This window comes from Phocoena sinus, chromosome 1, assembly GCF_008692025.1.
Source record: "Phocoena sinus isolate mPhoSin1 chromosome 1, mPhoSin1.pri, whole genome shotgun sequence".
NCBI lineage: Eukaryota > Metazoa > Chordata > Mammalia > Artiodactyla > Phocoenidae > Phocoena > Phocoena sinus.
Window position 1 is genome coordinate 5,810,366 of NC_045763.1, and position 24,145 is coordinate 5,834,510.

A 24,145-nucleotide genomic window follows, 5' to 3' on the forward strand; every position below is an offset into this window, starting at 1 on the left:
GTTTGAGAAAAGTAACAGTGCTCTGTCAACAGCTTGGATGTCACACTTCCGTAGTTAAATTTGACGTGAGGTGTGGTTTCCAAATGGCCCAGTCTGCTCGGTAAGGAGTAAGCGATGAAGGTGGGGTGCGTCATCTAATTTAAATCTCCAAAGTAATTCTGTCTTACTTGCCTCTTTTAGGAAATGAATCTTTGGGGAACACAGTGGCGTGTGTTACATTGCAGACAACATGCTCTGTGTCATTCTTATTGGGCCTCTCTGTCTTTTTTGTTTTGCAATCCAAATGAGATTTCTGGAAAATGGCAAGACCTCTCTTTTCCTAAACCCCCCCCACGAGCTATTACAGCTCTCAGAGCAACAGGTAACTAAGCAGAGAGCCGCATCTGGCTGCCCTGTATATTTCTGACGTCCAGCATTGCGAGAATATACCTGCCAAAGTCCACTGACTCATGACACATTTCCCTGGCTGAGCATTACTGAGTAGATGTTAACGAAGCCGCTTTGCCTAATGCTTTACCCATGGAGCCATTGTTCGCTACGAGTCTCTGAAGCAGGCCTACTTCATTTATCCATAAACGATCATGGGACGTCTGATGGAAAGAAACCCCGTGGGCTTCTGCTGGCTTTCAGTGCTGTCGCTTACCACATCACTTCAGTACATTACAATGCAACATGGTTTGGGTTTGGGTTTGGGTTTGGGCTGAGACTGCAACAATATCCGAAAGATTATTTTCAGCCTATAGAGTGCTTGGGGGAAATCCTGGGCTTGTCTTTAATTTTAATAGTTGGATGGTCACAGGTCAAAGTCTTGCTATTCTAATTACCGTAATTCAAGCCAGGAACACGAGTACCATTTTCGAAGTTACTGATGCACAGTTCAGAAACGTGGTCCTGGCAGCTCTCCTTATAGTAGCAATTGCCTTGTGCCTACAGAAGCTACAGTTCCTATGTTGTATTAATTGTCTTCACAGTCTCAAGGAAGACTGCTCTGCCTGTCTTCCATGTGAGGAAATTCAGAAGTAAGTGTAATTATCATGGGATTTGTTTTTAGATAACCTGGACATTATTAGACTCAGTTCTTTCCTAGCCCTGAATGAGGCTAACACTTAGCAATTCTTTAAGAGAATCCAAAACTCAGTAACCCTTAGCTGAGTGTGTGTAACGTAATGTAACAGAAGTTTACTGGACCTCTGTATTCTCAGTTCTATAGATACAGTGACTACAGGTACAGAATTTTCAAGTATCATTCCAATTTCAAAAATTCTGCTCTACCTTTACCAAGTTTTCACACTGAAAATATGTTTACAATATAGGTAATATCAATGAAACTAGCTCAATCGATTTTTGGTTTTGGTCTATAAAATTTATTTATTTTTTCCCCTCCACTGAACTTTTCAATTGTTCTTTTATGTCACGTGACTACAACATTTGTAAGAAACAGTAGTAGTAACAGGTGGATAGAAAAACATCTTAGAAACTTTTTTAAAGAATGACAAGCAGAAATAATTATTATGAAGGAAACACATACTCACTGTAGTACATTTTGGAAATACAAATAAGCAAGGAAAATCACCCAGAGACGATAACTGTCAAACTTTTTGTATCTTTCTCGTGGTAGAGGCATTTTCAGTTAACCTATGCCTTTTAGTCATTATTCATGTCTTGAATGACTGAGACAAGGCGGCCACACATCTCTGTGACTATTTGAAACACTCTGACTTGAAACATCTGTCTCTTAGAACGTACTAACAAAAATTCTAGTATCAGATGTTGTTCTCATCCACTTCAGTGAATAGAATTAATTGTTTTCTGTTCCTTTGGAGGCAGCATAACAGTCAAACATATTTTACCCAATTGACATTTGATTTAAAGCAAAACGAAACAAAAAATTAGGCACCGCTGTCTTATCCTAATAATCTACCACTTTTATCCTAATAAACCTCCACTTGTGATTTCAGTAGTGCAGACTGTAAAAGTCTCTCAAGTTCACCTAAACTTGCAGAGGTAAGTTAACACCAATATGATCTGCAAATTGGAGAATGAGGCTAAAAGTCTTCGGTTGCCTTGATTCTTAGACCCATTCTTTTCATGTTTCAGATCTACTTCAGTCGTAAAATTCATAAGTACGTTTTATGTGGAGGTATTTTTTTTTCCTCCAGAACATTGTAATAGAATCAACATAGGGTCTTATGAAAGATGACGTCTTAGAATTGAGAAAATGTAATTGTCGTCATCAGTTTCAACAACGTGCTCATCTCATGCCATGGAAATTTCCCAAATGCATGTATTTTTGTACAGACTTTTAGGAGAACCAATAAAATAAGAATTGGGTTTAAAAATGTTTTTTTTCTTGTTGTCGCCCTGAGATATTGTTTGAGGCAGCAGAGTGGAGGAGTGAAGTCAGACAAACCGGGCTTCAAATCCCCACTCTGCCATTTATTAACTATATAATTTGAGGTAGGTTGCTCAATTCCTGTAAATCTCAGGTTCTACGTTTATGAACTGGAGATGATTCTGATGTTGTGAGGACTAAAATAACGCAACACATACTAAGGAACCCATGTAGCTCTTGGAACACCAGTGTTCTCTTCCTTTTTTCCTAATTTCTCCTTTAACAACTTCCCGTAAAAAAAAAAAAAAAAACTTCCTGTGCCATTTAACTCATTTTAATATTATGTATTTCTAACGCTAGTAGACTGTGAAAACTGCATAATGAAACTAAAAACTAAATTCTCCGGTGGAGTTCAGGAGTTAGGAAAGCCTAGAAAATTGGAATGTCTGAACATTGGAATTTCTCATTTTTCCTGAATAGACAGTCGTGGTCATTCCGTGTGTGGACGTGCATCTCTCCTTAACTTAATGCTATGTGAGGCTAGCACTAGCCTTATAGCAGAGTATTTACGTGGTAACTTTAAAACCTTGTGAAAACTTAGTTGACATTTTAATTCGCTCAGAAAGAAACTGCCAAAAAAACTGCAGAAACAAATGTGACCATTTTAACTAAAAAAAAAAAGTTTATGTTATACCCACCGTGACCAGCTGATTACAGACTCTTTGGTATGAAACTATATAAAACATTTCTGGTTCATAGTTCACGCTCCTTTTTATTTCATCCCAATGATGAACTTAAGATTTTTAAAGCCTTCCTGTTCACGCTAGCAAAATTGTGAATGGAGATCTTTGTGTTTATGCTCTCAGGCTTTGAGTTCAGAATTCTTCAAATTCTAGAAATCTCATCCGTGATGGAGTCTCTGTTGCACATTTGTGAATGAGTCCTGTACTAGTGCAGAAATAAAATGTATTTGAAGTAGCATGCACATTTTGCCGTAATTCAGCAAGGAGGTCTGCACAAGTACAGATACATTGCATGCCCAGAAGTAAAGGTGGCATCAGTGCATGCCTTGCATTTTTCCAGCCAAAGGGCTGTTAGTATAGATATTGCATGTTTAAAAATTGAACACAGGATATAGCATGTTTCAATTTTTAAAAAGCCATTTATCAAGTATGCATGTCCAAAATTAGGGACCTATAATGATGCACATATCTGTACTGCAGTATGATCCAAGTCACCTGACAATTTAATGATCCATAGTATACTTACTTCTAAAGTTTAAACAATACCTGGATCCAGTTACGAATATAACAATGTATTCTAAATGTACCTATTAAGAAAGAAGGCTTTAATAGTTTCGAAGATACACTGTTTGATCAAGCTGAGCTTGGTGTACTTAGTAAATAATCAGACAAATAAGTACGTTTTCAAACATAATTCTTTTTTTTTTTTTTTTTTTTTTTTTTTTTTTTTATGCGTTACGCGGGCCTCTCACTGTTGTGGCCTCTCCCGTTGCGGAGGACAGGCTCCGGACGCGCAGGCTCAGCGGCCATGGCTCACGGGCCCAGCCGCTCCGCGGCACGTAGGATCCTCCCAGACCGGGGCACGAACCCGCGTCCCCTGCATCGGCAGGCGGACTCTCAACCACTGCGCCACCAGGGAAGCCCCCATAATTCTTTTTAGTATTGATAAAGCGAGAAAGCTTTTTTTCTGAAAGAGAGCATCTTCTCTTTGAAGAGATTGTATCAACTTGGCAGAATTCTCAGAAACGATTCTGCTTGGAGGTGGTAAATATAATTTTCTTAAATTGCTATTATAGTACGTACGCCATTCCACTGAATGCCAACCTAGGTAATAGAGCAGTAACTTATTACTGGTTTTTCAAAATGTTTTCTTTCCACGTGAGTGTTCTCTAGAAAGGAAACTAGCGTTCACTTTAAAATAAAATTTAAATTTACTGGTATAACTTAAGATAACAAAGAGGCCCTACTCTCAGAGAACCAGAAAACTATATTTGGGAGTTATTGACCTCAGTATAGGCCCATATTAGGAAAACAAATCAGATTCTTTTCTTGTCTTGCTGTTGAGGTAGAGTATATGTGTCCCGAGAAACTGCCACTTCTATTTGGCTAAAATCATCCTCTCGCACCCATTTTTAGCAAACGTTATTATATGGTATGCAGTGCTACAAACCATCTGTGACTTACAGGGCATACACTGACTTCAGAAGTGAGATCCTGAAGTCACATTTGCATTTGATCATTCTCACAGTCAGGCAAGCTCTTAGTTATTTGTCCATAAAGAGAAATACATTCTTACAGCTTGGAATCTCTTCCCAGGTACCCCATCTGCATCAAGTGGCCATATTGAAAAGCCAAGGCAAATTTTTATATTAAAACATATCGACTGAAACTGGTCATTAACAAATAATTTGCCAATGTGAACTTTCCATGACTCTATTTATAGCAATTTAAATTTGTTTACCACAACACGTTTGATAAACAGAACGAAGTACCTTACTGGTATTGCACCCTGTTGCTGTCCATCTGGGGGCACTGGGGGGAGTGACCTGAACATCTTTTAAAGCTGCAACGTGGAATGGGAGGAAAGTAAGCAATTCTGAAAATCAGAAAGACCGCAGATCACATGAGCGAAATCAGAGTTGAGCAGATGAGCGGTCAGGTTCAAGACAGCTCACGATCTTGGGTCTGTGAGCAAAACAACAACTTACTCCCTAGGTATATCCAAAGCTAAATAAACGTGTGTGCAGTTTCCCTAACTTGCGTCCTGTGGAATTACAGGGCATTAACAGGGGTCCACCAGGCTAAAAAGAAAGTTATTTGAGCAATGAACTTTTTTCTACAATGAGCATGTTACACTTCATTTAATGCAGTCAACTTCGGTTTTGCTTTGTGTTTAGAGGTCTCGATATAGAGCAAAGTTTCAGGAAGGGTCCAGTCTTCCTCCTGGAATATTTTCCCCAGCAATTTCACAGGAGTTTCCTTTGCCATCAATCCTCAGGAGGGTTTTTGTCTTGGCTTTTCACTTCCGGGGGAATGGCCCTGCCCTTTCCTTTATGTGGTGACAGTTTCACTCTATAGTTATCACCTGGTCTTTTGTTTTGTTTCTCTTCCAGAGTGAAAGAATTGAAAAAGGCCAAGGAACCTGAAGACATACAGCAGCATCCCTTAGCAATGTGACACTGCTTTTCAGACTGTTTTCATTTCTGTTTTTAGGAGAGACATGCGACAACACACACACACACACGCATGCACACACACACACACACCATAATCCCTCTGCAGTTTTGGGGAGATGAGCTGCAGGTTTTTAACAGGAATGTTTTGGTCATTGCATTTGCACTTTCATGGACAACTTTTAATTTGATCAGCAAGACATCTTGGAATTCAATCTTCTGTTGGATCATGGGCAAACAAGACACCACGAGGAATCGAAAGAGGCTTTCCTCCTCTTAGGAAGAAGCCGTCTTCCTTCTCACATAGGGCTGTATTCAAACATCGTGTGGAACTGTACAAATATTTATACCAAAAATATAGATAAGAAAAGGTGGGGATGCACTAGCAACAAAGAGAATGCTGTTCCTGCACCTGTCAGTTATTTCCAAGAAGCTGAATCTTTGGGATTGATTCTCAGTGGAGGGCTTAGATCATACAAATCGTTACTGGGTCCGTGTGTTCTCATTTCCTTCACTGTGTTTAGTTGATTTTAATTTGTCTGTTTGTGTTTCAATCTTTACAGCACACTTAATGCAACTTTTAAAATCTGCAGGTTATTAATGTCTGGTGGAAATTTGCAGAGGGGCAGGTGCGTGGTAAACGGGTAATGCGTGGGAAATGATGAATAACAGCGTACAGAGTTTAAATTTATTTTCTGTCCCCACCACCTCCCAAGAACCTGCGAGGATAGTCATCATCTTGTCCCTTTTCTCATGTTCAGCACTTTAATTTTTTTGCCTTACTTTCATGTGCAATGAGAATTACTTAGAGAATTGGTAAAGCATGTAGCTTTTTTTAGTAGCCTTGGAAACTGTAGTCATTCTAAGGAATCATAAACCTTGCCTGGACATTTGCCACCTAAAAGATCAGTGTGGTGCTGCGTTCTGGCCAGTAAATCCCATATTTTTGGCTATATCTCATCCAACCTGAGCAGTTTCTGTGTATATATAGAAGGTAGAAATGGAAAGTGAGAAAATATTTGAAAGGGATTATATTAATTGCTAAATATTTTATTCACAAAGGTCAATAACATGGCAAGATAAAATTATTTGTATAGTTTTGTCTGAATGAGCGAGAAAAACTGTGGATGTATTGTTTGTATATATTGTATATATTAAAACAAAGAGATATGTGCATGAAATCAAGAAAAAAGAAATGAACAAAAGCAAAGCATTAGTGGCTATGGTCTGTAAAATGAAACAAAAAAAAACCTTTATTTCACTATAAGAGTACTTTATTTTAAATGTTCTTTAGAAGAACATTTTGCTAAAGCATGACTAAACTGCAAAAAAAAAAGAGCTACTGTATTAAGACTTAGGAGAAAAGGCAGAGTGACATTACTTAAAAAAAAAAAGGGTATGTTTACATTTAATTTGGGCTACCAGGAGTTTATTTTATTTTATTTAAATTCTTTTTTTGCCAATGGTGCCAAGTAATGTGAATGCTGATATTGCTTTAAAAAATTAAGTTACTTTTGCTAAACAGATAATCATGAGATGAATCGGTATATAGCTTAACACCATCCACTCACTCCAACAAAGAACACTTAGAACGGTCAAAACCTGACAAAAGAAATAGGATGAAAAGTAGAAAAATGACTCATGTTTTCATATCTCCTGCTGGAAATCAGAAAATGTAATAAAAGTTGCACAAAAAGTAACTACCAATTAAAAGAATGCAAACTGGTCTCGTAGGGATGTCATGGTAGATGATTACTATCTCCACATAATGAGGAACCAAAGAAATCTGATGCTTTTAACAACTCAACTACTAATGTTAAATCGAGAGAATGAAGTTCGCGTTTGCTGATGCCAGTTTAAAATCCCCAGGTTAAGTTTCAGGATCAGTTGGTGTAAAGCTGAGAGACTAGTTTTCTTCCCCCTTGGTTCTGGCTGCCAACTGTAAGTGAAAACTCAAGGCTTGTTGTGAAGCCTAAAAATATTCACAAATCAGCTTTTAAACTGGTGTCTTAGAAGGAAGGTAGATACAAAAAGATTGTGGTAACAACTGGGGTCAGTGCTCTTGGTGCCTTTTCTATAATTGTACTTGTTTTTTAATTACTTCCTTTCACTGCCAACCTCGAATTACTGTACAGTATACGTCTTACTGCTTGTGATCAGCTTTGATGACAGTGACAGCCCCACAACTAGCAGCCACCTGTACATTTGTAAACTGACCTGACTCAATTTTGTCTTTAAATGTGTGGGTTATGTTGCAGCTGTTGCAGTCCCCCAAATACCTATTATTTTACACAATTTGACCTATAGGAGGACACTTACAAACACACAGTTGCATTCATCAACGGGAAGAGAACGTGAAAGCCAGCTCTTTCAGAATATCCTTTATTAATACTGAATTTGGGTATGTTTATTCCATCTTGGTACAAATAACCGATCTTTTGACAAGAGTAATGACCTCAGTGGATTTGCTTTAACGCTCATTTTTTTTTTTAACGTTTCACATGCTACATTATTAGCTGAGTAAGTTAGAAAATCTGAAAGATAAGGACTGACATAGAATTAGGAGCGTTCTTATGGAGGGCATAGAAGTAGGTTCGAAACCTACCCGTGTAACCTACCAGTACAACTGTGAATCCCAGGTGAGGTACAAATGCACTTCCACTGAAACGAAGCATTTCTGACTGCTTTTTCTCGGTTGTGAATCTTAATTTTTGAATATAAGATGATAGGTAAACGCAGCTTTCTTGGATAATCTAAATTCCCAAGTGCCAGGAGTAGGATTTCATTATAAAATTAATAGCTAATCTTATTCTGTCTCCTGAAGATTTAATTGCTATTCTTGTTACCCATTTGAAATCAGCTGTACTGTGTGAACGAAATCGAGACAATAACTAGAACCCCTCTCTGGCTGCACGGTCGCTTATGGCAGTTCCACACAGTAGTTGGCGCCCAATGGGGGGTCCCTGAGACTTGCATGTAAAACTAGTCTAGATGTCTTCTTTTTTGTAAGTTTTATTTTTGTAACTGTGCATGTAAAGCATCATTGAATCAATGGATCTGTTGAAGAACTCAGCTGCTGGAAACCATGCAAAATGTTTTGAATTGCCCTTAAAATATGGAAAATGTTTTCTGAATGCTTTATATTCTTTCTGCTGTAAATTAAAAATGAAGAAAATTTCCCCATACTATGTGTGTTTTGCTTTAAACTCAACTGATATTGAAATCCAAGGCGATGAGCATGTTTCACACCATATGAAATCATTTCAAATATTTCCTTCTATCCCGATACAGTGTCTTGACCGCGAACGATAACATAGTTTCAGATCTGTACAGGAAAGAAAAAGTTTCTCACTGGAGCCACTGTTCCTAAAACAATTACTTGTCAAGTATCTTCTCAGGCATCGCTCAACCTATCAGTCGTTTGACTAAGGGCAGTTACTGGAGAGATAAAGACAGCGATCTGAATTCACCTTTTCAGTTAAAACCCTTTGCAGTTTTTTAAAAGGCACTTTTCAGCTGACTACTAATACCAGCCTTCCTTTCCAAGAGCTCCGTCATCAGTCTCATTCCCTTTCACTGCAGAGCCTCATCTTTTGTCTCCCTGGTGGTCCCTCTTCCATCTAATCCATCCCACTGCTGCTGCCAGAGAGGTTTTGCGTGATAGATCTCCCAGATCCGTGAGGCCTTGATGGTTTCTACAACGCACTGCACTGAAGTGACATTTGCCTTTCTTGCTTATCTTCAATCTTTATTCGGCCTTATTTTCACCTATGCCCCAACGTGCACACCCTGGTTGGTCTGTTCAAACCATGTCCACTGTTTCTTTGTTCATGATGTTTGTTCCTTCCATGCCTGGAAAGTTCCCTGTTTAGCTACTTAACCCAACTCAAATCTCACCTCCTCTGTGACACTCTCTTGTTTATTCTAATATACACTAATATTTCCCTTTTCAAATTATGCCATTTAGAGTTGGAAAAGACAGTTTGGTGTTTATTTTCATTTCTCATCTGATCTGCCAGGTGACTTACTGGTGTTCTGTGGTGTTTTGTTTGTTTAATGTAGGAGTTGCCGATGTTGATAGGAATACTTTCAGTAACAGCTTCAAGACTTTGCACAGTAACTCACTGCATTCAGATTTTTGCCTCAGCCTCAACCCGAAATCAAAAGTTGAGGACCTACTCTGTGCTTGGGGGTCCGGAAATACAGAAACGTAGAAAGTACAGTCCCTCGTGTCGAGGCTCCCATAAACAGATTATAATAAGATGTGTGCAGTGAAAAATACACGTGTCACAAGTGAACACACGAAGAGAGGGAACCTAATCTAATCAAAGCCTGTGACAAATACCCTGAATGAACTTCCCCCCTCATTTTGACAAGCTTCTTGGGAAAATACGGCGGTCTTCAGGACCACCGGGTTAATGCGGCACGTTCAGCGGAAGCCCATGGGCTGTCTCCAGTACTGTCAGGGCCAGAGAAATGACCCACGGGCCCAGAATAACGTAAAACGTCCCCACCTTCATTTATCTGCACAGTCCCTTTTCAGAGCCTAACGCACCGCGTGCCTCAGCATCCGTACCGGCGGCGGCAAGGACACGAACCTGCAGCCCAAGAGACCTGCCTCAGCGATATGCGGTGGCCCCGCCCGAGACGCCCCGCCCCTTCCGGCGCGCCCCGCCCACCCATCGGCCCATCCCGGTGACGTCACCGCCCCCGCGCCGCCCCGCCCAGGTCTGAGGTCTCAGGTCTCCTGTCCCGCTGCGCCGGTCCGCCGATCCTCGCCCGCTGCCGCCGCTGCCAAAATGTGAGTGACACGGCGCGACGCGGAGCGGCCTCGGCCCCGGAGGGCGGCGGCCCGCTGCTGGGACCCCCCCGCCCGGCCCGGTTCCCGTCCGCCGCCTCTCGGACGCTGGCGCAGGCCGCGCGGGCCTTCGCGGGGGGCTCCCGAGGCCTGGGGGCGGGTGGAGGCCCCGGGGGTGCGGACTGCAGACGGGCCAGGTCGGTCCCGCGGCGCCCCGCGGCCGGCGGGAGGACGCGGAAGGGGTGAGGGCGGGGCGGCCGGGGTTTTCCGGAGGTAGGGAGAGCCGCCCCCGCCCCTCCGCTTCCCCTTTTCCCCTCCTACCCCCCCCCCCCCCCAACCAAGTTCCGTAAGGGGAGCTGTGACCATTGCCCTCGTCCTGCAGAGCCTGCTCGCTGCCTGGTGCCTGGGCTGGGCTCCGGAAGTTGCAAGGGAAAAGACCTGGGCCCTGTGTGAAGGCACCTGCGGTCAGAGTGGAGTCTGGCGCAGAGCTGTGCGCCTCCGCTCTCTTTTTAAGCAGAAGCATTCTTGTACTTGAAAACGTGGAGTTTCCCGTGGTAACATTCCCAGAACGCTAAGTGTCAAGATTCACCAGGACCCTGTGTCCCCTCTCCAACCTGCTCATTCCTCACCTACAGAGGAGGAAGGAATGGGTGCTTTCGCAGGGTTCCTTCCAGGAACTAGGGGCACCCCTCTGGAGTGTTCCCGCTTGAGGCTGCTGTTCCAGTAGATCGCGGTGGTTAAAACTGAGATCCGTAGAATTATACAGAACCTGGTCTAAACACAGGCTCCACTGCAGCCAGCGGTGTGGACTTTCTAAACCTTACTTTACTCATCTTTGAAATGAGGTTAATAGTAGTGTTCCCCTCAAAGAGTTTTGAGGATTAAATGAGAAAATGCTTGGAGAAAATGCACCAGTCCATGGCCCTTCGCTATTATTGATCAGACAATAAACTCTCTGAGGGCAGGGGTGGGATATGCTGCATCCCTGGTCTTTGACGCGTGGTAGGTATAAAATAACTGTCGGTTGAATCAGTGAATCAGTGGCTGTTGTGTGCAAGACACGGGGAGGAGACCTCTAAGACACAGGAGTCTGTGATCTATTAGAGAAGGCAAGGCTATATATTTCTATATCTGAAAAACCAAAGCATTGCCAAGTCATGGACGCAATTAGGACTTCAAAGCCAGAGTGGTCAAAAAAGATCTGTCCGGGGGAAAAATAAAGAATTCGATGAGGATTTTAAAAGAAGTACCTCTTAAGAGAGGGAGCATTGCTTCATCTTACCTTTCCCCCTGACGCCCCCTCAACCCCACATCCTGGTGTTTCTGACTCTGTTTCTCCAACTGAATCTACTTCTCCATACTGGAAAAAGGGCATTCTATAATTGTTCATAACTATGAAGACCATTCTTGCCACAGTGAAAAGCTCAGAAGAGTACTGAATGCCTTTAAGTAGGTGTAGGTCTTAAAACAAGTAATAAAAAATGGGAAAGCAGAGTTTACCTATCTTAGGATCAGGTCCTTCAGTGATACAAAGGAGATCCTGTTAAACCTTCACTTCAGACCTTGGTCCCTTTGAACACGTGGGTGAATCTTTAAAGTTATAGAGGAATTAGAAGAGGTGTCATTTGAACCTCTGTTCATTGATGCAGGAAGGATTTTCTTTTTCTGCTTTAGTTCTGAAATTCCTAACACTGAGGCTTCTCCAGTACATCTTCATACTTACAGAAGTGTGCTCGGAATCCTAATTTACTCACGCTTGTGTCTTTACATGTTTCAGGACTACAAGCGCACCTGCAGGGTCAAGCGCTGCTTCTGGCGGTAGTAGAAGACTTCAGCAGACACAAAATCAAGTGGATGAGGTATTGCCCAGAAGTGCTGAAAGCATGAATCATAAGCCAACATGGGAACACTCTGGGAATAGCTCTGTTTAGAAAAAGGATCGTAAAAGTGTGAATGTAAAGTAAATTTTGACTGTCATAAACGTAAAAAAATTTTGTCCCCTACTGTTTTGCAAGCCCTTGCCTAAGCTTCTGAGAAGTCATGTCCTACTGGTTTCAAGCTTGTTTTCCTGTGACCGAATCACATACCTAAAGTACAGGCTCTCCTCTCTGAGAACATTCCTTCAAGAATCACTTTGTAATGTATATTTTGCCACAATAAATAAAAAATTAGAGAAGAAAAAAGAACCACTTTATAAAATAATAGAATTTTAAGGATTAGGCCTATAGATTGCGCAAGCCGGGACCAATCCTTCTGACCAGATTTTTCATCAAAATTCTTTCTCCAGTAGTGTGACGTACTAGTTACCCAGCCCAGCAAGTCTCTGTAGATTGTTGCCTGTCGACATGCAGAAGGCAGGTGCTGGGAAACTTCTCTAGCCCAACAGATCTGTATCTGTGGAATTCTTGAGTTAGAAGACCCTCAGAGCATCTTTTGTTCTGCCCTATATATGCAGACCTACAATGGAAAATTGTTTGAGAAATTCCAGCTAGTATTAATATCTCCATAGTCCTAAAAGCCATCACTGCTGAACAAGGATATCTTGGTCTTTCTGCATTTAGCTGCCTTAAAAAGCAGAGTTAAACTAATATTAGATTCTGTTGTTAAATCATATGGTAATATTTTGGTCTGAAGGTTTTGTTTATGACCTTAATTGTGAAATTTTTACATTTTCATGCTGAGAAACCCATTCTAATTCCATCCTACATGAAACTTCTGTTAACTTATGAAATCAAATTGGGTCCTTTTTCTTTACTAAAGAGAGTTGTTTTGTTTTGTTTTAGATTGAGGTAAAATTTACATAACATACAATTAACCATTTTAAAGAGTACAATTCAGGGGTATTTGGTATATTCACAGTGTTATACAACCACTCCCTCTGTCTAGTTTCAGTTTTTTTCTCTATCCCTGAAGAACACCCTGTATGCATTTAGTAATCACTCCCCATTCCCCCTTCCTCCTGAACGGTAGCCTCTAATTGGCTTTCTGTTGCTATGGTTGTGCCTATTCTGGATATATCATATAAAAGGGATACAATACATATAAAAGGGATACAATATCATATAAAAGGGATACAATGGCCTTTTGTGTCTGGCTTCTTTCACTTAGCATCACGTGTTCTACAAAGTTGTAGCGTTTATCAGTACATCATTTTCATGGCTGAGTAGTATTCCGTTGCACATGGATACCTCAATTTGTTTATCCATTCATCTGTTGGTGGATTTTTGAGTTTCCACCTTTTGGCTGTTATGAATAGCATTGCTATAAACGTTTGCATATAAGTTTATATGTGTACACCTGTTTTCATTTCTCTTGGTTATGGGTCTAGGAGTAGAATTGCTGGATCGTATAGTAATACTATGTTTAACTTTTTTTTTTTTTTTTTTTTTTGTGGTACGCGGGCCTCTCACTGCTGTGGCCCCTCCCATTGCGGAGCACAGGCTCCGGACGCGCAGGCCTAACGGCCATGGCTCACAGGCCCAGCCGCTTCGCGGCATGTGGGATATCCCTAGACCGGGGCACAAACCCATGTCCCCTGCATCGGCAGGCGGACTCTGAACCACTGCGCCACCAGGGAAGCCCTACTATGTTTAACTTTTTGAGGAACTGCCAAACTTTTCCACAGTGATGTACTATTTTACACTCCCACTAGCCATGTCCAAGAGTTCCTGTTCTTCCATATCATCACCAACACTTGTTATTTTCCATTTTTTTGGTTATAGCCATCCCAATGAGTATGAGTTAGTAACTCATCATGGTTTTGATTTGCCTTTCCTAATGACCAATGATGTTGAATATATTTTCATGTGCTTGTTGGCCATTTGTATATATTCTTTGTAGAAATGTCTGTTCAAGTCCATTGCCAATTCTTTAATTGGGTAGTCTGTTTCTGGTGTTGGTTGGTAAGAATTCTTTATATATTCTGGATATTAAATCTTTGTCAGATAAATGATTTGCAAATATTTTCTTACATCTTGTGGATTGTCTTTTCACAGCCATGACAACAATGTCTTTTGATGCACAAAAGGTTTTAATTTTTATGAAGTCCACTTTATCTATTTTTTCTCTTGTTGCTCTTGCTTTTGGTGTCAAATCCATGGCCAAATTCAAAGTTGTAAGGATTTACTCTTACGTTTTCTTCTAAGAGGTTTATAGTTTTAGCTGTATACTCAGATCATTGATCCATTTTCAGTTAATTTTTGCATTTGGGGCAAGGTAAGGATCCAGCTTCATGAAGTGGCTGTCCAGTGGTCCCAGCACCAAGTTTTGAAATTGGAAAGTGTGACTCCTCCAATTTTGTTTTTCTTTTTCAATACTGTTTTGGGTATTCAGGGCCCCTTGGAATTCCATATGAATTTGAGGATTGGTTTTTCCCTTTCTGCAAAAATAAAAAAACAAGCCATTGGAATTTTGATAGAGACTGTGTTGAATCTATACATATGTACATCACTTGGGGGAGTACTACCCTCTTAAAAATATTAAGTCTTTCAATCTATGAACATGGGATGTTTTCCCATTTCATTAGGTCTAATTCCTTTCAGCAGTGTTTCACAGTTTTCAGTGTGTAAGTCTTTGGCCTCCTTGGTTTAATTTATCGCTAGGTATTTTATTCTTTCGGGTGTTATTGTATGGAATTGTTTTCTTAATCTCCCTTTCATTGCTAGTGTATGGAAGCACGCTCATTTATGGCTATTGATCTTGTACCCTAAAACTTTACTGTTTGTTTACTAACTTTAGTAGGGTTTTTTGGTAGATACTTTGGTATTTTCTGTACATGGAAACATCTGCAAATAGAGATCACTTTACTTCTTTTCTAATTTGGATGCCTTTTATTTCTTATTCTTACCTAATTTCTCTGGCCAGAACTTCCAGTACAATGTTGAACAACAGTGGTGAAGGTGGGCCTCCTTGTCTTTCACCATTGAGCATGGATGTTAGTTGTGGGTTTTTCCATAGATGCCCTTTACTATGTTAAGGAAGTTCCCTTCTATTCCTAGTTTGCTGCGTGTTTTTAACTTGAAAGGGTGAGCCCTTTTTTCTTTTTTTTGAATGGAAGTTTGGCTCAAAGTAGTAAAGTGCTGACCTGAAAAAAAAAATGCCGGTAAATTTCACTGAGGAGTTCTGTTCTTCATTCCTTTACGTGTAACTGAGCGTGATCATATTCGTCAGGTGGTGGACATCATGAGGGTCAACGTGGATAAGGTGTTGGAAAGAGATCAGAAGCTCTCTGAGTTGGATGACCGTGCAGACGCACTGCAGGCAGGAGCCTCCCAATTTGAAACGAGTGCTGCCAAGCTGAAGAGAAAATACTGGTGGAAGAATTGCAAGGTAGTTCGCTTTTAACTGGTCTTTACGTTAAGTCACCCTCTGTAGTCTCAGGGTAGACAGAGGCTACACATATTGGACTTTCATGAATCTTGAGTTTGCCTTCCCTCGCGTGGAAGTGTGGGTTGACTCTGAATCTAAAACACTGACTGCATATCCTCTTCCTGTCCCCACAACTGGGAATTCTCCATGTTCTGGGGCCGACCTTCAGAAGCATGTAGAACAGGAGCATCCCAAATCAATCGTAGACCTAAGCCCCTTCCAGCCCTCCACCCCGGCAGAGCCCTGCACACAGGTTGACAGGAGAGGGCTGGACGGGTGGTCAGTTTCCACATGGCTGTGAATGGCTCCAGTGTCAAAGGGAAGAGCCACTCGAAAGCCGCAGTGTGCTCCACAGAAGAGCAGGAAGCAGCCGCGCAAGGAGCATGGCCCAAAGCAGAGGTTACACAGCTGCGAAAGAAATGTGCTGCGATCAGATCCCTTCCTGGGTTGGAAGTGACACTTTCTGACATACGGGACAGGTTTAGTAGCCCTTCTTTAGGTGGAAGACAGGTATACACAAAGGCCTATCTAGGGACCACAGATCATTTGAACATGTTATAAAAAGCAGATGAGTCACTTCCAGGCCCTAATTGAGAACATTAAGTTTAGGCTTTAAAAATTATGAATATTTCAGATGGTGGTGCACCTTTATTTCTCCTTCTGTGACTAGAACGATATTATATGATACTCTTCAGTAAGCACGTTAATCTCTAGTTTTGAATATGAAATGGACGTGTGTGTCATTACAGATGTGGGCAATAGGGATCAGCGTTGTCATCATCATCATCGTCATCATCATCGGTGAGTTCTCCTGCCCCAGGCTCCTTGCAGAAGTCTCCTCTGCTCACAACTGACTGCATATACAAGAACTCCACATAAAAGTTCCTCGGAGATGTTAGTTTATCCCAAAGGTTTTTGTTTTCGTTATTAAGTGTTTTAAGTACTTGGGTGCTGAGTCTGAGATTTTCCAATATAAACAGTAATCCTTTGAAGTTAGAGAAAATGTACTCATTTCCACTGAATGAGTGGAAGTAAGTTTTCTCTCTGAATATATTTTCATCAGAGGTTTCCTTTTATGAGAAATAGTGTAGTCTAGCGATTAAAAGTGTGGGCTACCTGTGATCCACCCTAGCTCCACCATCCAGTTGTGTGGCCTTGGGCAAGTAATTTAATATCTCTGAACCTCAGTTTCCTCATTTATAAAATGGGGATAATAATAGTACCTACCTCATATGTTTGTTATGAGGACAAAGCTGTTAATATATAAAAGGTGCTTAGGATGGTGCCTGGCATATAATAATAATAGTTATATAAAGAAATATATATACACGCAACTATCATTATTATTATTATGATCATTTCTACTGCTACCGTGTACAATACTGGAACAGCCCATTGCCATTCATAGCCCAGTACGTGAGAACTATTTAAAGAAATATATCTTGGATCCTTTTTTAGACAGCCTCCTCTAGCCCTCCAAAAAATGTAGAAAAGCCACTAATAGGAAATTGGACAGAAATTGAATTTCTGTTCACACTTAGACTGCAGTGTTTGATGTTTATTCTGTATTTGCACTGAACGACTAAACTGTTGTTTTTCCACTTTTTTGCATCTCCCCTGCTTATTAGTGTGGAGTGTTTCTTCCTGAAGAACCAGTGAAACTCCAGCCTGCTGTTCAAGAAACCTCTTCAAGAGTTTTGATTTAGAACCTGCTATATTATCAAGCTTACCTACTGTTATATCTAAAATGATTATTTTCTTTTCGTGACTGTAAAGTTCGTTTTCTAGGAAATGTGCCTTCGTTTTGTAATATGCACTCCAAACTAGAGGTGTAGTCAGCCCAGCCCCCATTTTGCACAGTGCCTTTTCAAATTTACATATGGGCTGATGAAGAGGACTTCTTAAGTTGCAGAGTGTAATAACCTAGCAGTAATGTTGTCTGATTAACTGCCAGTGATTCCAGTTAAGGAAATTTGTTCCAAGTTAGCTGTCCTAGTCATATGACATTACCCTCATTTCAAACCTTTGGGTAGTCAGATTCCAATTTGTGCCTTCCAGAAAGAACACTACTGCCTAACACAAATACAGACTGTGCCTTATTTTGCTATTTTTCTGATTCCCTTTAAGAGAACTCTCTACTGTTTATAAACACTGCTGACTCTTTGGCTGTATTTAAAACAAGATGCTGGTAAAGAGCTTTTGCTCCTGCCTTAGATATGAAGATGTTTACTTTCTTGTTACTGTTATGTATCACTTGCTAAAAATATTGTTTTAATCAGAAATAATAACCTCGTTAAAACATTTTTATAGAACTGTGGCTGTGACCAAAGTTTCTGTTTTGCCAAAAAGTTAAATCCCAGTCAGATGTCAAGTCTGTTCCTGGTAGATAAGTTCAGAAAAGTGACCAGTGGGACTCAAGGTGCCCTTCAGAATTAAAATTGTAAGATTGTGTGTGAACCTCTGACATCCTGGCAGGCCTTTCTTGCCCTTGAAAGGCTGTAGGTCTTGCGACTCTCCTTCCGACCCAGCATTTTTCCTGGGGGTTAGAGAAGGTTTGAGCTCGACTGACCATCTCATTCCTGTAGACAGAGTTTTACCCAGCCATTTGCAGATTATCAGCTGTAGACTCCGATATGTTTCTAATAATTATGTGACCAACAGTTCTGTAGTCTTCAAGTGAGACCATCTGTGAACTGGTCATTTTCTGGTCCAGTTCCCACGGACGATAGCTTTTTGGGGTTTGTTTCCTATTTTGATCCATAGTCCACTTCCTAAATCTGCCTTCTAAATTATGCTCTCGATTAGGCATTGGTCAGGGGGAACGAGTTTTTACAGAGGATAGCTAACCAGAGACACTTTCTTTCTTTGATGTCACAGACTGTCTGCATAAGATGCTGCTTTGGGAATAGCTGTTGTCATCTGAGAGGCTTTTGTTGTGTACGTGAGACTTTGGACGTCAGGGTGTGTGGCTTAAGGACAGGAATTCAGGTAGGAATGAAAACAGACGAGGCACTGAGGGGAAAGGAGTCTTACCGCCCTGTGGCTCACCGTTAGCGGAATATTCTAAAATGCTTTGTTCACACACTAGTTTGTGACTTAACAAAGTGACAGTTAAGGTGCACCAGGACCCAGGTTCCATTTCTGTAATATCTGTTCCCCTGATATCAGTGTAATGGTGTGAAGTTGAAATTATGCCTTGCAGTGTGCCCACCTGGGAAGGAGGGAGCAGCTGTCAGTGTTGGGACGTTGGCCCACCCTCGGCTCAGGTCTCCGGCCGGGTCGACTCTGAATCCTCGGTGCTCTCTCCTTGGCCTCGATGCTCAGTCCCACGTAACCCACTGGCTGCTGCGTTAACCCAGGAATACTTCGCCTATATCTGTGCATTTAGCTGGGAAGTCGCCCACTATAACAAACTGAATAAAGTGTTTATAAACATAACTCAGTGCTTGTGTTGCTTGTAGGGTTGCTGCTCAACCCCCGTCGCCCTTACAGACCCCGAGTCCCCTTCCTCTCTTGCTCTCTAACCAGTCCCCTCCCTGAGGACTCTGAGTTCCTTGCATACCACTCCCCATGTGAAAAGTGCTTTTCAGTAGAGGAGATGAGTGGGAAACTGGCTTTCTTATGATTCCTAAAACGTTCAGAATTTGGCTTTTGAGTTTCTTAAATATACGGTCTTTCAGAAGTGACTAGTATAGAGCCGGCCCGTACGTGCTGGACCAGGTCGCTGCCCACGTGGGACGTGGGAAGATGACTTGGGTGGGAGAGGGACGCCTCTTGTTTTCATTCTGCGTATCTTTCCCCTTGAATGTACTTCCACTCTTACTCTGCGAGCCCTAGGGAACAATGTACTATGGGTGGAAGGAGACTTGCGTATGTTCACAATAAAATGCCAGTTTTCAGTAGAATCCTGCTTAAGCAGGTTGACGTTTTTCCATTGCCTCGGATAGACAGTCACTGCTTTCCTTGTCTGGCGTGCGATGGTGTCCCTGGGAAAGTACTAAGTGTGGAATCGTGCCTATTGTTCGGGAGCATGATACAATGAAATGCGTATGAACTTTCGGTGCCATTTTCAAAGGAGGATCTACCCTAAAGCGGTTCCTCTTTCTCTGCTTCTCCCTTAAATGTCAGGGTTCCTTAGGGGCTTCTGTTTCCATTCTACTTACCCTCCCCACGCAATCTTACCTGTTTTCACGATCCCGCTATTCATTCATCTGCGGATGAGGCCTGGCCTATTGGCCGTAAGCCTCTCACACGCAGCGTTCACCGGACGGAAGGAAACATCCCCTGCCCCGTGCCCCTCCTCCGATCACTCACAGTGTCTGTTCCAGAAATGGCGCCATCACCTACCCAGTGACCACACTAGCCAAATCCACTGGACCTGCTGCTCTTTTTGGTCACCATCTACATCACTCAGGATACGCTGGAGGCGTGCTATGTACCAGACGCCTCCCAAATCGCCACGGCTCAAAGTTTCTTCCTTGCTCGTGCTCTGTGTCCCACGCCAGTCAGGAGGAAGGCTCTCTCGTCAGTCCCTGGGGGGTGGGGTGAGGGGACTTCCTGTAAACATTCGTTTCCGGTTATCACTGCGGAAGGAAAGGACGGGACCGGCAGGAATTGTGCACTGGCTCTCATCGCCTGCGCCTGGAAGTGGAGCCGGCAGCTCTGCTCACGTTTCATTGGCCAAAGCAGGTCAGGTGACCATGGCTCACCTCAGAGGTGGGGGGGAGTCCTGTCGGTCACCCAGAGGAGAAATGGAATGTTTGTGAACATCTTCCTTTGTGTCAACAACTTCAGTCAAAGAATGGGGGCAAATTCCCCGTGTCTTGTATTTTCTAATGACTCGTGTCTCTTACACGATAATTCTAGATTTGCATCACCAATAAAATGTTTCTTAAGGTATGGTAACTTTTTTATTGGTTCTGAATGATGATTCATTATTTGCTTTAAAATTGACCAGACTCGGGCTTCGCTGCTGGCGCAGTGGTTAAGAATCCACCTGCCCGTGCAGGGGACACGGGTTCCAGCCCTGGTCCGGGAAGATCCCACGTGCCGCGGAGCAGCTAAGCCCGTGGGCCACAACTACTGAGCCTGTGCTCTAGAGCTCGTGAGCCACAACTGCTGAGCCCGCATGCCACAACTACTGAAGCCCGTGCACCTAGAGCCCGTGCTCCGCAACAAGAGAAGCAATGAGAAGCCTGCACACCGCAACAAAGAGTAGCCCCCGCTCGCCTCAACTAGAGAAAGCTGGCACACAGCAACAAAGACCCAATGCAGCCAAAAATAAATAAATAAATAAATAATACCTTAAAAATAAGATAAAATAAAATTGACCAGACTGCTTAGTGCATTTAAAAATAAGCAAACTTATTTCCAACTGAGCTGCTTTTCATAGTAGCAGAAAATTCAATCTGTAAAAGTAGAATTTACTAAATAAACCAATTATGGCATAATTATTAGAAAATAATTTTTTTTTCTCATCTTTTAAATAGCAAGCTAAGTGCATTTAGAAATCTTCTACTTGGCTTTATACCGCCAAGACGGACAATCCCCTGTTGGGAGAAGTGCCTGCCTCTGGCCAAGGCTCTGGATCCCCAGCCTCATGAAGGACTTCTCTCTGGCAACTGCCTCTTGTCTGCAGCCCTTCCCTCCTGCGTCATTCACTTCTCCCTTCTTATTGGATCACCCCATCACTTAATAGTGATGCCCACATCCCTCCCTCCAGCCAACAAATACTTGTCTATAGCTCGTCACAGCAAAATTCCTCCCTATGTCTTCCTGTAGTCATTGCCTCACATCCTACTTTTCTTCAATCCACACCACTGAGACGTCTTTAACCAAGGTCACCATCTTGCTGAAGCCCAACAGGAAATTCTCAGCCTTTGTCTCACTCTGCTTATCACCAGCATTTGGTAAAGTTGCCAGCTCTCTCCTTGAAATGCTTCGTTATCAAGCTTCCAGGACCCCACACTCCTCTGGTTTTCTTTCAGCCTCATCTATGGCTCCTTATTCTTTGCTTGGTTCTCTGCCTGACCTCTGAATCTCTGTGTGCCCCAAATCTTGGTCTTTGGCCCTTTTCTCTCTGTCGGCACTCTCTCACTGACACCATTTCACCCATCACTGTAAACTCCATAGAGACCCCGACGACTGCCAAATGTAAGCTGTACCTCCACCCCCGGCTTCTCCCCTAAGTTCCCAGCTGGGAGATCCAATTGCCTACCTGACCACTCACTCCACTTGGATGTTTAGTGCACATCTCAAACATGGCATGTGGAAAACAGTTCTCTGTTCTCCCTTCATCAAAACCTGCCATCCCCAGACCAGCACTCAGTAAATATTTGCTGAATGAATGCAGTTTAACAAAATATTCAGAAGAGAGTAAGCATCATTTGGAGAAATAAGGTGGTTTATCCAATACCTAATATGAACAGTTACCACACTTCACTTTCCCCTCCTCTTATTTACAATTCCTTTCATTCATCCAACCAATACTTAAGATTTCTGATGTACCAGGCACCGGAGAGGGGCGGAGTTCTACAAGGCACCTTCCATTTCGGAGGAGTCGAGACACAAATAAAAAGTCTTCCGACGGTGTTCTTTAAAGACCTTCTCTACACCTTCCTTTCCCAAAATAATGTCTTTTACAGACACTTGTCTTCCTCCAGTTGCTAAGTGAATCTTTAACTTTAGGAAGACCAGGGAAATGTTTTAAGTTTCACTGTCAGAATTCCGCTTCTAAAAACCGGGTTTGATCTTTCCAGGGCTGCTACACTGCCGGGTCCCCAGAGCCCCTCACTTAAGAGTCCGCGGGAGCGAGAGCAAGAAGGTCGTTAAGAAAAATGGAAACGACGGGAACCCGAGAAGACGCAGGGAAAGCGCTGGGACGTCTGCCAAGCGTGGTCCCGATCCGCCCGCAGCGCTGCGCCGCTCTCCCCAACTCTAGAGCTGGGGTAGCCGCGGCCGCTCACGTGGAGGCCGTGCAGGCCCCGCCCACCCCGCCGCCCGGGGCCCGCCCCCTCATGACTGGCGGCTCCAGCGCCCTAATCACTGCCGCGCTCGCTCCAGCGGCCCCCGGGGCCCATCCCCCGGGGCCAGGAGCGGGGCGGGGACTGGAGCCTCCTCAGGGCCCCTCCGCCCCCTCCTTACGTGCCAGCCGGCCGGGATTGGCCGAGCGCCGTCCTCGGGCCGACCCCCGGCGTTACGTAAAGAGCTCCGGGACCTTTGCCCCGCTCACTCGCCTCCGCTTATGTAACGGGGACGCCCCTGCGCGGGTCCCGCCCCCAGGCCAATGGGGTCCCGCAGGGCCGGCAGCGGCAGCCAATCGCGCGACCCGGGGGCGGGACCGCGTCACGTGGTGCGCGGGGGGTGCGGCGCCAGCGACCGCCCGGCACGCTGCTGGCCTCGAGACTGCGTGGGGCCGGGTCAGCTAGGCTAGCGGCGGCGCGCGGGTCCGCGGGAGGCGGCGGCGGCGGGTGAGGGCTCGGCCCGGGCGGGGAGGCCTCGGGGCCCGCCGGGCGCGGTCGCCCCGAGCCTGTCCTGCGCTGTGGGAACTTTGTGCTTCAAGTTGCCCCTTGCCGGGTGCGGGTCCTGGGTGCACGCCGACTCTCGGGGCGGCCGGAGCCGGGATCCCCCTGAGGCTGCCCAGCCCGCGAGCCACAGCCGAGCTTCCAGCATCAGATTGTGTTTCTCTTGACACTTGTCACCTTTGTTTCCACCGTCCCCCTCCACGGTGGACCTCCCGTGAGCGGAGACGTCCAAGACTGCAGGCAAATACTGGGGAGAAAAGTGCTCCCGGAGGAGCAGAAAGAGTACCTCTACTTGCCGGCTTGTGATGACTGACATTTTCTCTGAGACGATGGCCTGGACCAAAATGAGAAGTACATTTCCGTCGCCGATCGCAAAGTAGTAAAGTAGCAGGCGACAGGCTGAGGACTGCCGGGCGAGCGATGGATCCCTGTGAAGATCCGGAAGTGTCCGGTGGTAAATCTCAGGACTCTAGGCGGAGGCAGCCTCATGAACTTGAAGGACCACAGGCCAGCGGTCCTGAGGCGCTGGGGAAGGACTCTGCTGAGATGTGGAGCCGGAAATACCAGCTGCGGAGCAAATACGTGCAGACCAGCAACAGGTGAAATAACCTGATGTGTTTGTTGTTCTCTGCTAGGGTAGTAGAGGGGAAAGGCGGGCTTACATCTTTCTATATTTTGTTTGTAAGCCTACGAAAAAGTTTAAAGAGACTCAGACAACTTAGAATGAAATACCCTGGAGAAACTGAAGGAAATTAACCAAAAGGTAAAAAGTGGTTGAGGAATTTAGCTGACCGTAGGCTGAAGTGGGAATAAGAGAGTGGAAAATGCTTGATGTTTACCAATTTCTTTGCCTGGGATTCTCCACCTGTAAAAAAAAAAAAAAAAAAAAAAAAAGTGGTGGATAATAAATCTGTGAACTAAATGAGCTG

General features: G+C 43.5%; 3 protein-coding genes across 27 annotated transcripts in view; all 3 read left to right on the forward strand.

Moving 5' to 3' along the window:
* The window catches only part of CAMTA1 (calmodulin binding transcription activator 1), an 897,244-nt gene extending 888,531 nt beyond the window's left edge, over positions 1 to 8,713 (forward strand). For all 13 annotated transcript variants that reach the window (XM_032640933.1, XM_032640940.1, XM_032640959.1 and 10 more), the window contains one exon: positions 5,469 to 8,713. In XM_032640933.1, coding sequence (XP_032496824.1) covers positions 5,469 to 5,501 — 33 coding nt within the window. In that variant the 3' untranslated portion in view covers positions 5,502 to 8,713. The remainder of the gene's footprint in view (positions 1 to 5,468) is intronic.
* A 1,493-nt stretch (positions 8,714 to 10,206) lies between these two features.
* VAMP3 (vesicle associated membrane protein 3) lies at positions 10,207 to 19,131 on the forward strand. 6 transcript variants are annotated; one of them, XR_004352965.1, is made up of 7 exons: positions 10,207 to 10,329; positions 12,104 to 12,185; positions 15,496 to 15,654; positions 16,443 to 16,494; positions 17,322 to 18,431; positions 18,571 to 18,681; positions 18,896 to 19,131. XR_004352965.1 is itself a non-coding variant. In XM_032653375.1 (5 exons), coding segments are annotated over exons 1-4 (348 nt in total). In that variant the 5' UTR covers positions 10,207 to 10,327; the 3' UTR covers positions 16,548 to 16,587; positions 17,322 to 19,131. The 6 variants fall into 6 exon arrangements, 2 of the variants coding, with proteins under 2 accessions (XP_032509266.1, XP_032509278.1); XR_004352963.1 differs by having other exon boundaries at positions 17,322 to 18,681; XR_004352964.1 differs by having other exon boundaries at positions 17,322 to 18,681; positions 18,913 to 19,131.
* A 4,020-nt stretch (positions 19,132 to 23,151) lies between these two features.
* Positions 23,152 to 24,145, forward strand: part of PER3 (period circadian regulator 3) — a 63,919-nt gene continuing 62,925 nt past the window's right edge. For 3 of the 8 annotated variants that reach the window (XM_032641186.1, XM_032641192.1, XM_032641200.1), the window contains exon 1: positions 23,154 to 23,815. In XM_032641186.1, coding sequence (XP_032497077.1) covers positions 23,637 to 23,815 — 179 coding nt within the window. In that variant the 5' untranslated portion in view covers positions 23,154 to 23,636. Of the gene's footprint in view, positions 23,816 to 24,145 lie in introns of all 8 variants that reach the window. The other 5 variants (XM_032641212.1, XM_032641226.1, XM_032641218.1 and 2 more) reach the window with 4 other exon arrangements.

Coding starts and splice junctions, on each gene's coding strand:
- VAMP3 (XM_032653375.1), top strand. Junction 12,186..15,495: donor CACAAAATCAAGTGGATGAG/GTATTGCCCAGA, acceptor CATATTCGTCAG/GTGGTGGACATCATGAGGGT. Junction 15,655..16,442: donor ACTGGTGGAAGAATTGCAAG/GTAGTTCGCTTT, acceptor GTGTCATTACAG/ATGTGGGCAATAGGGATCAG.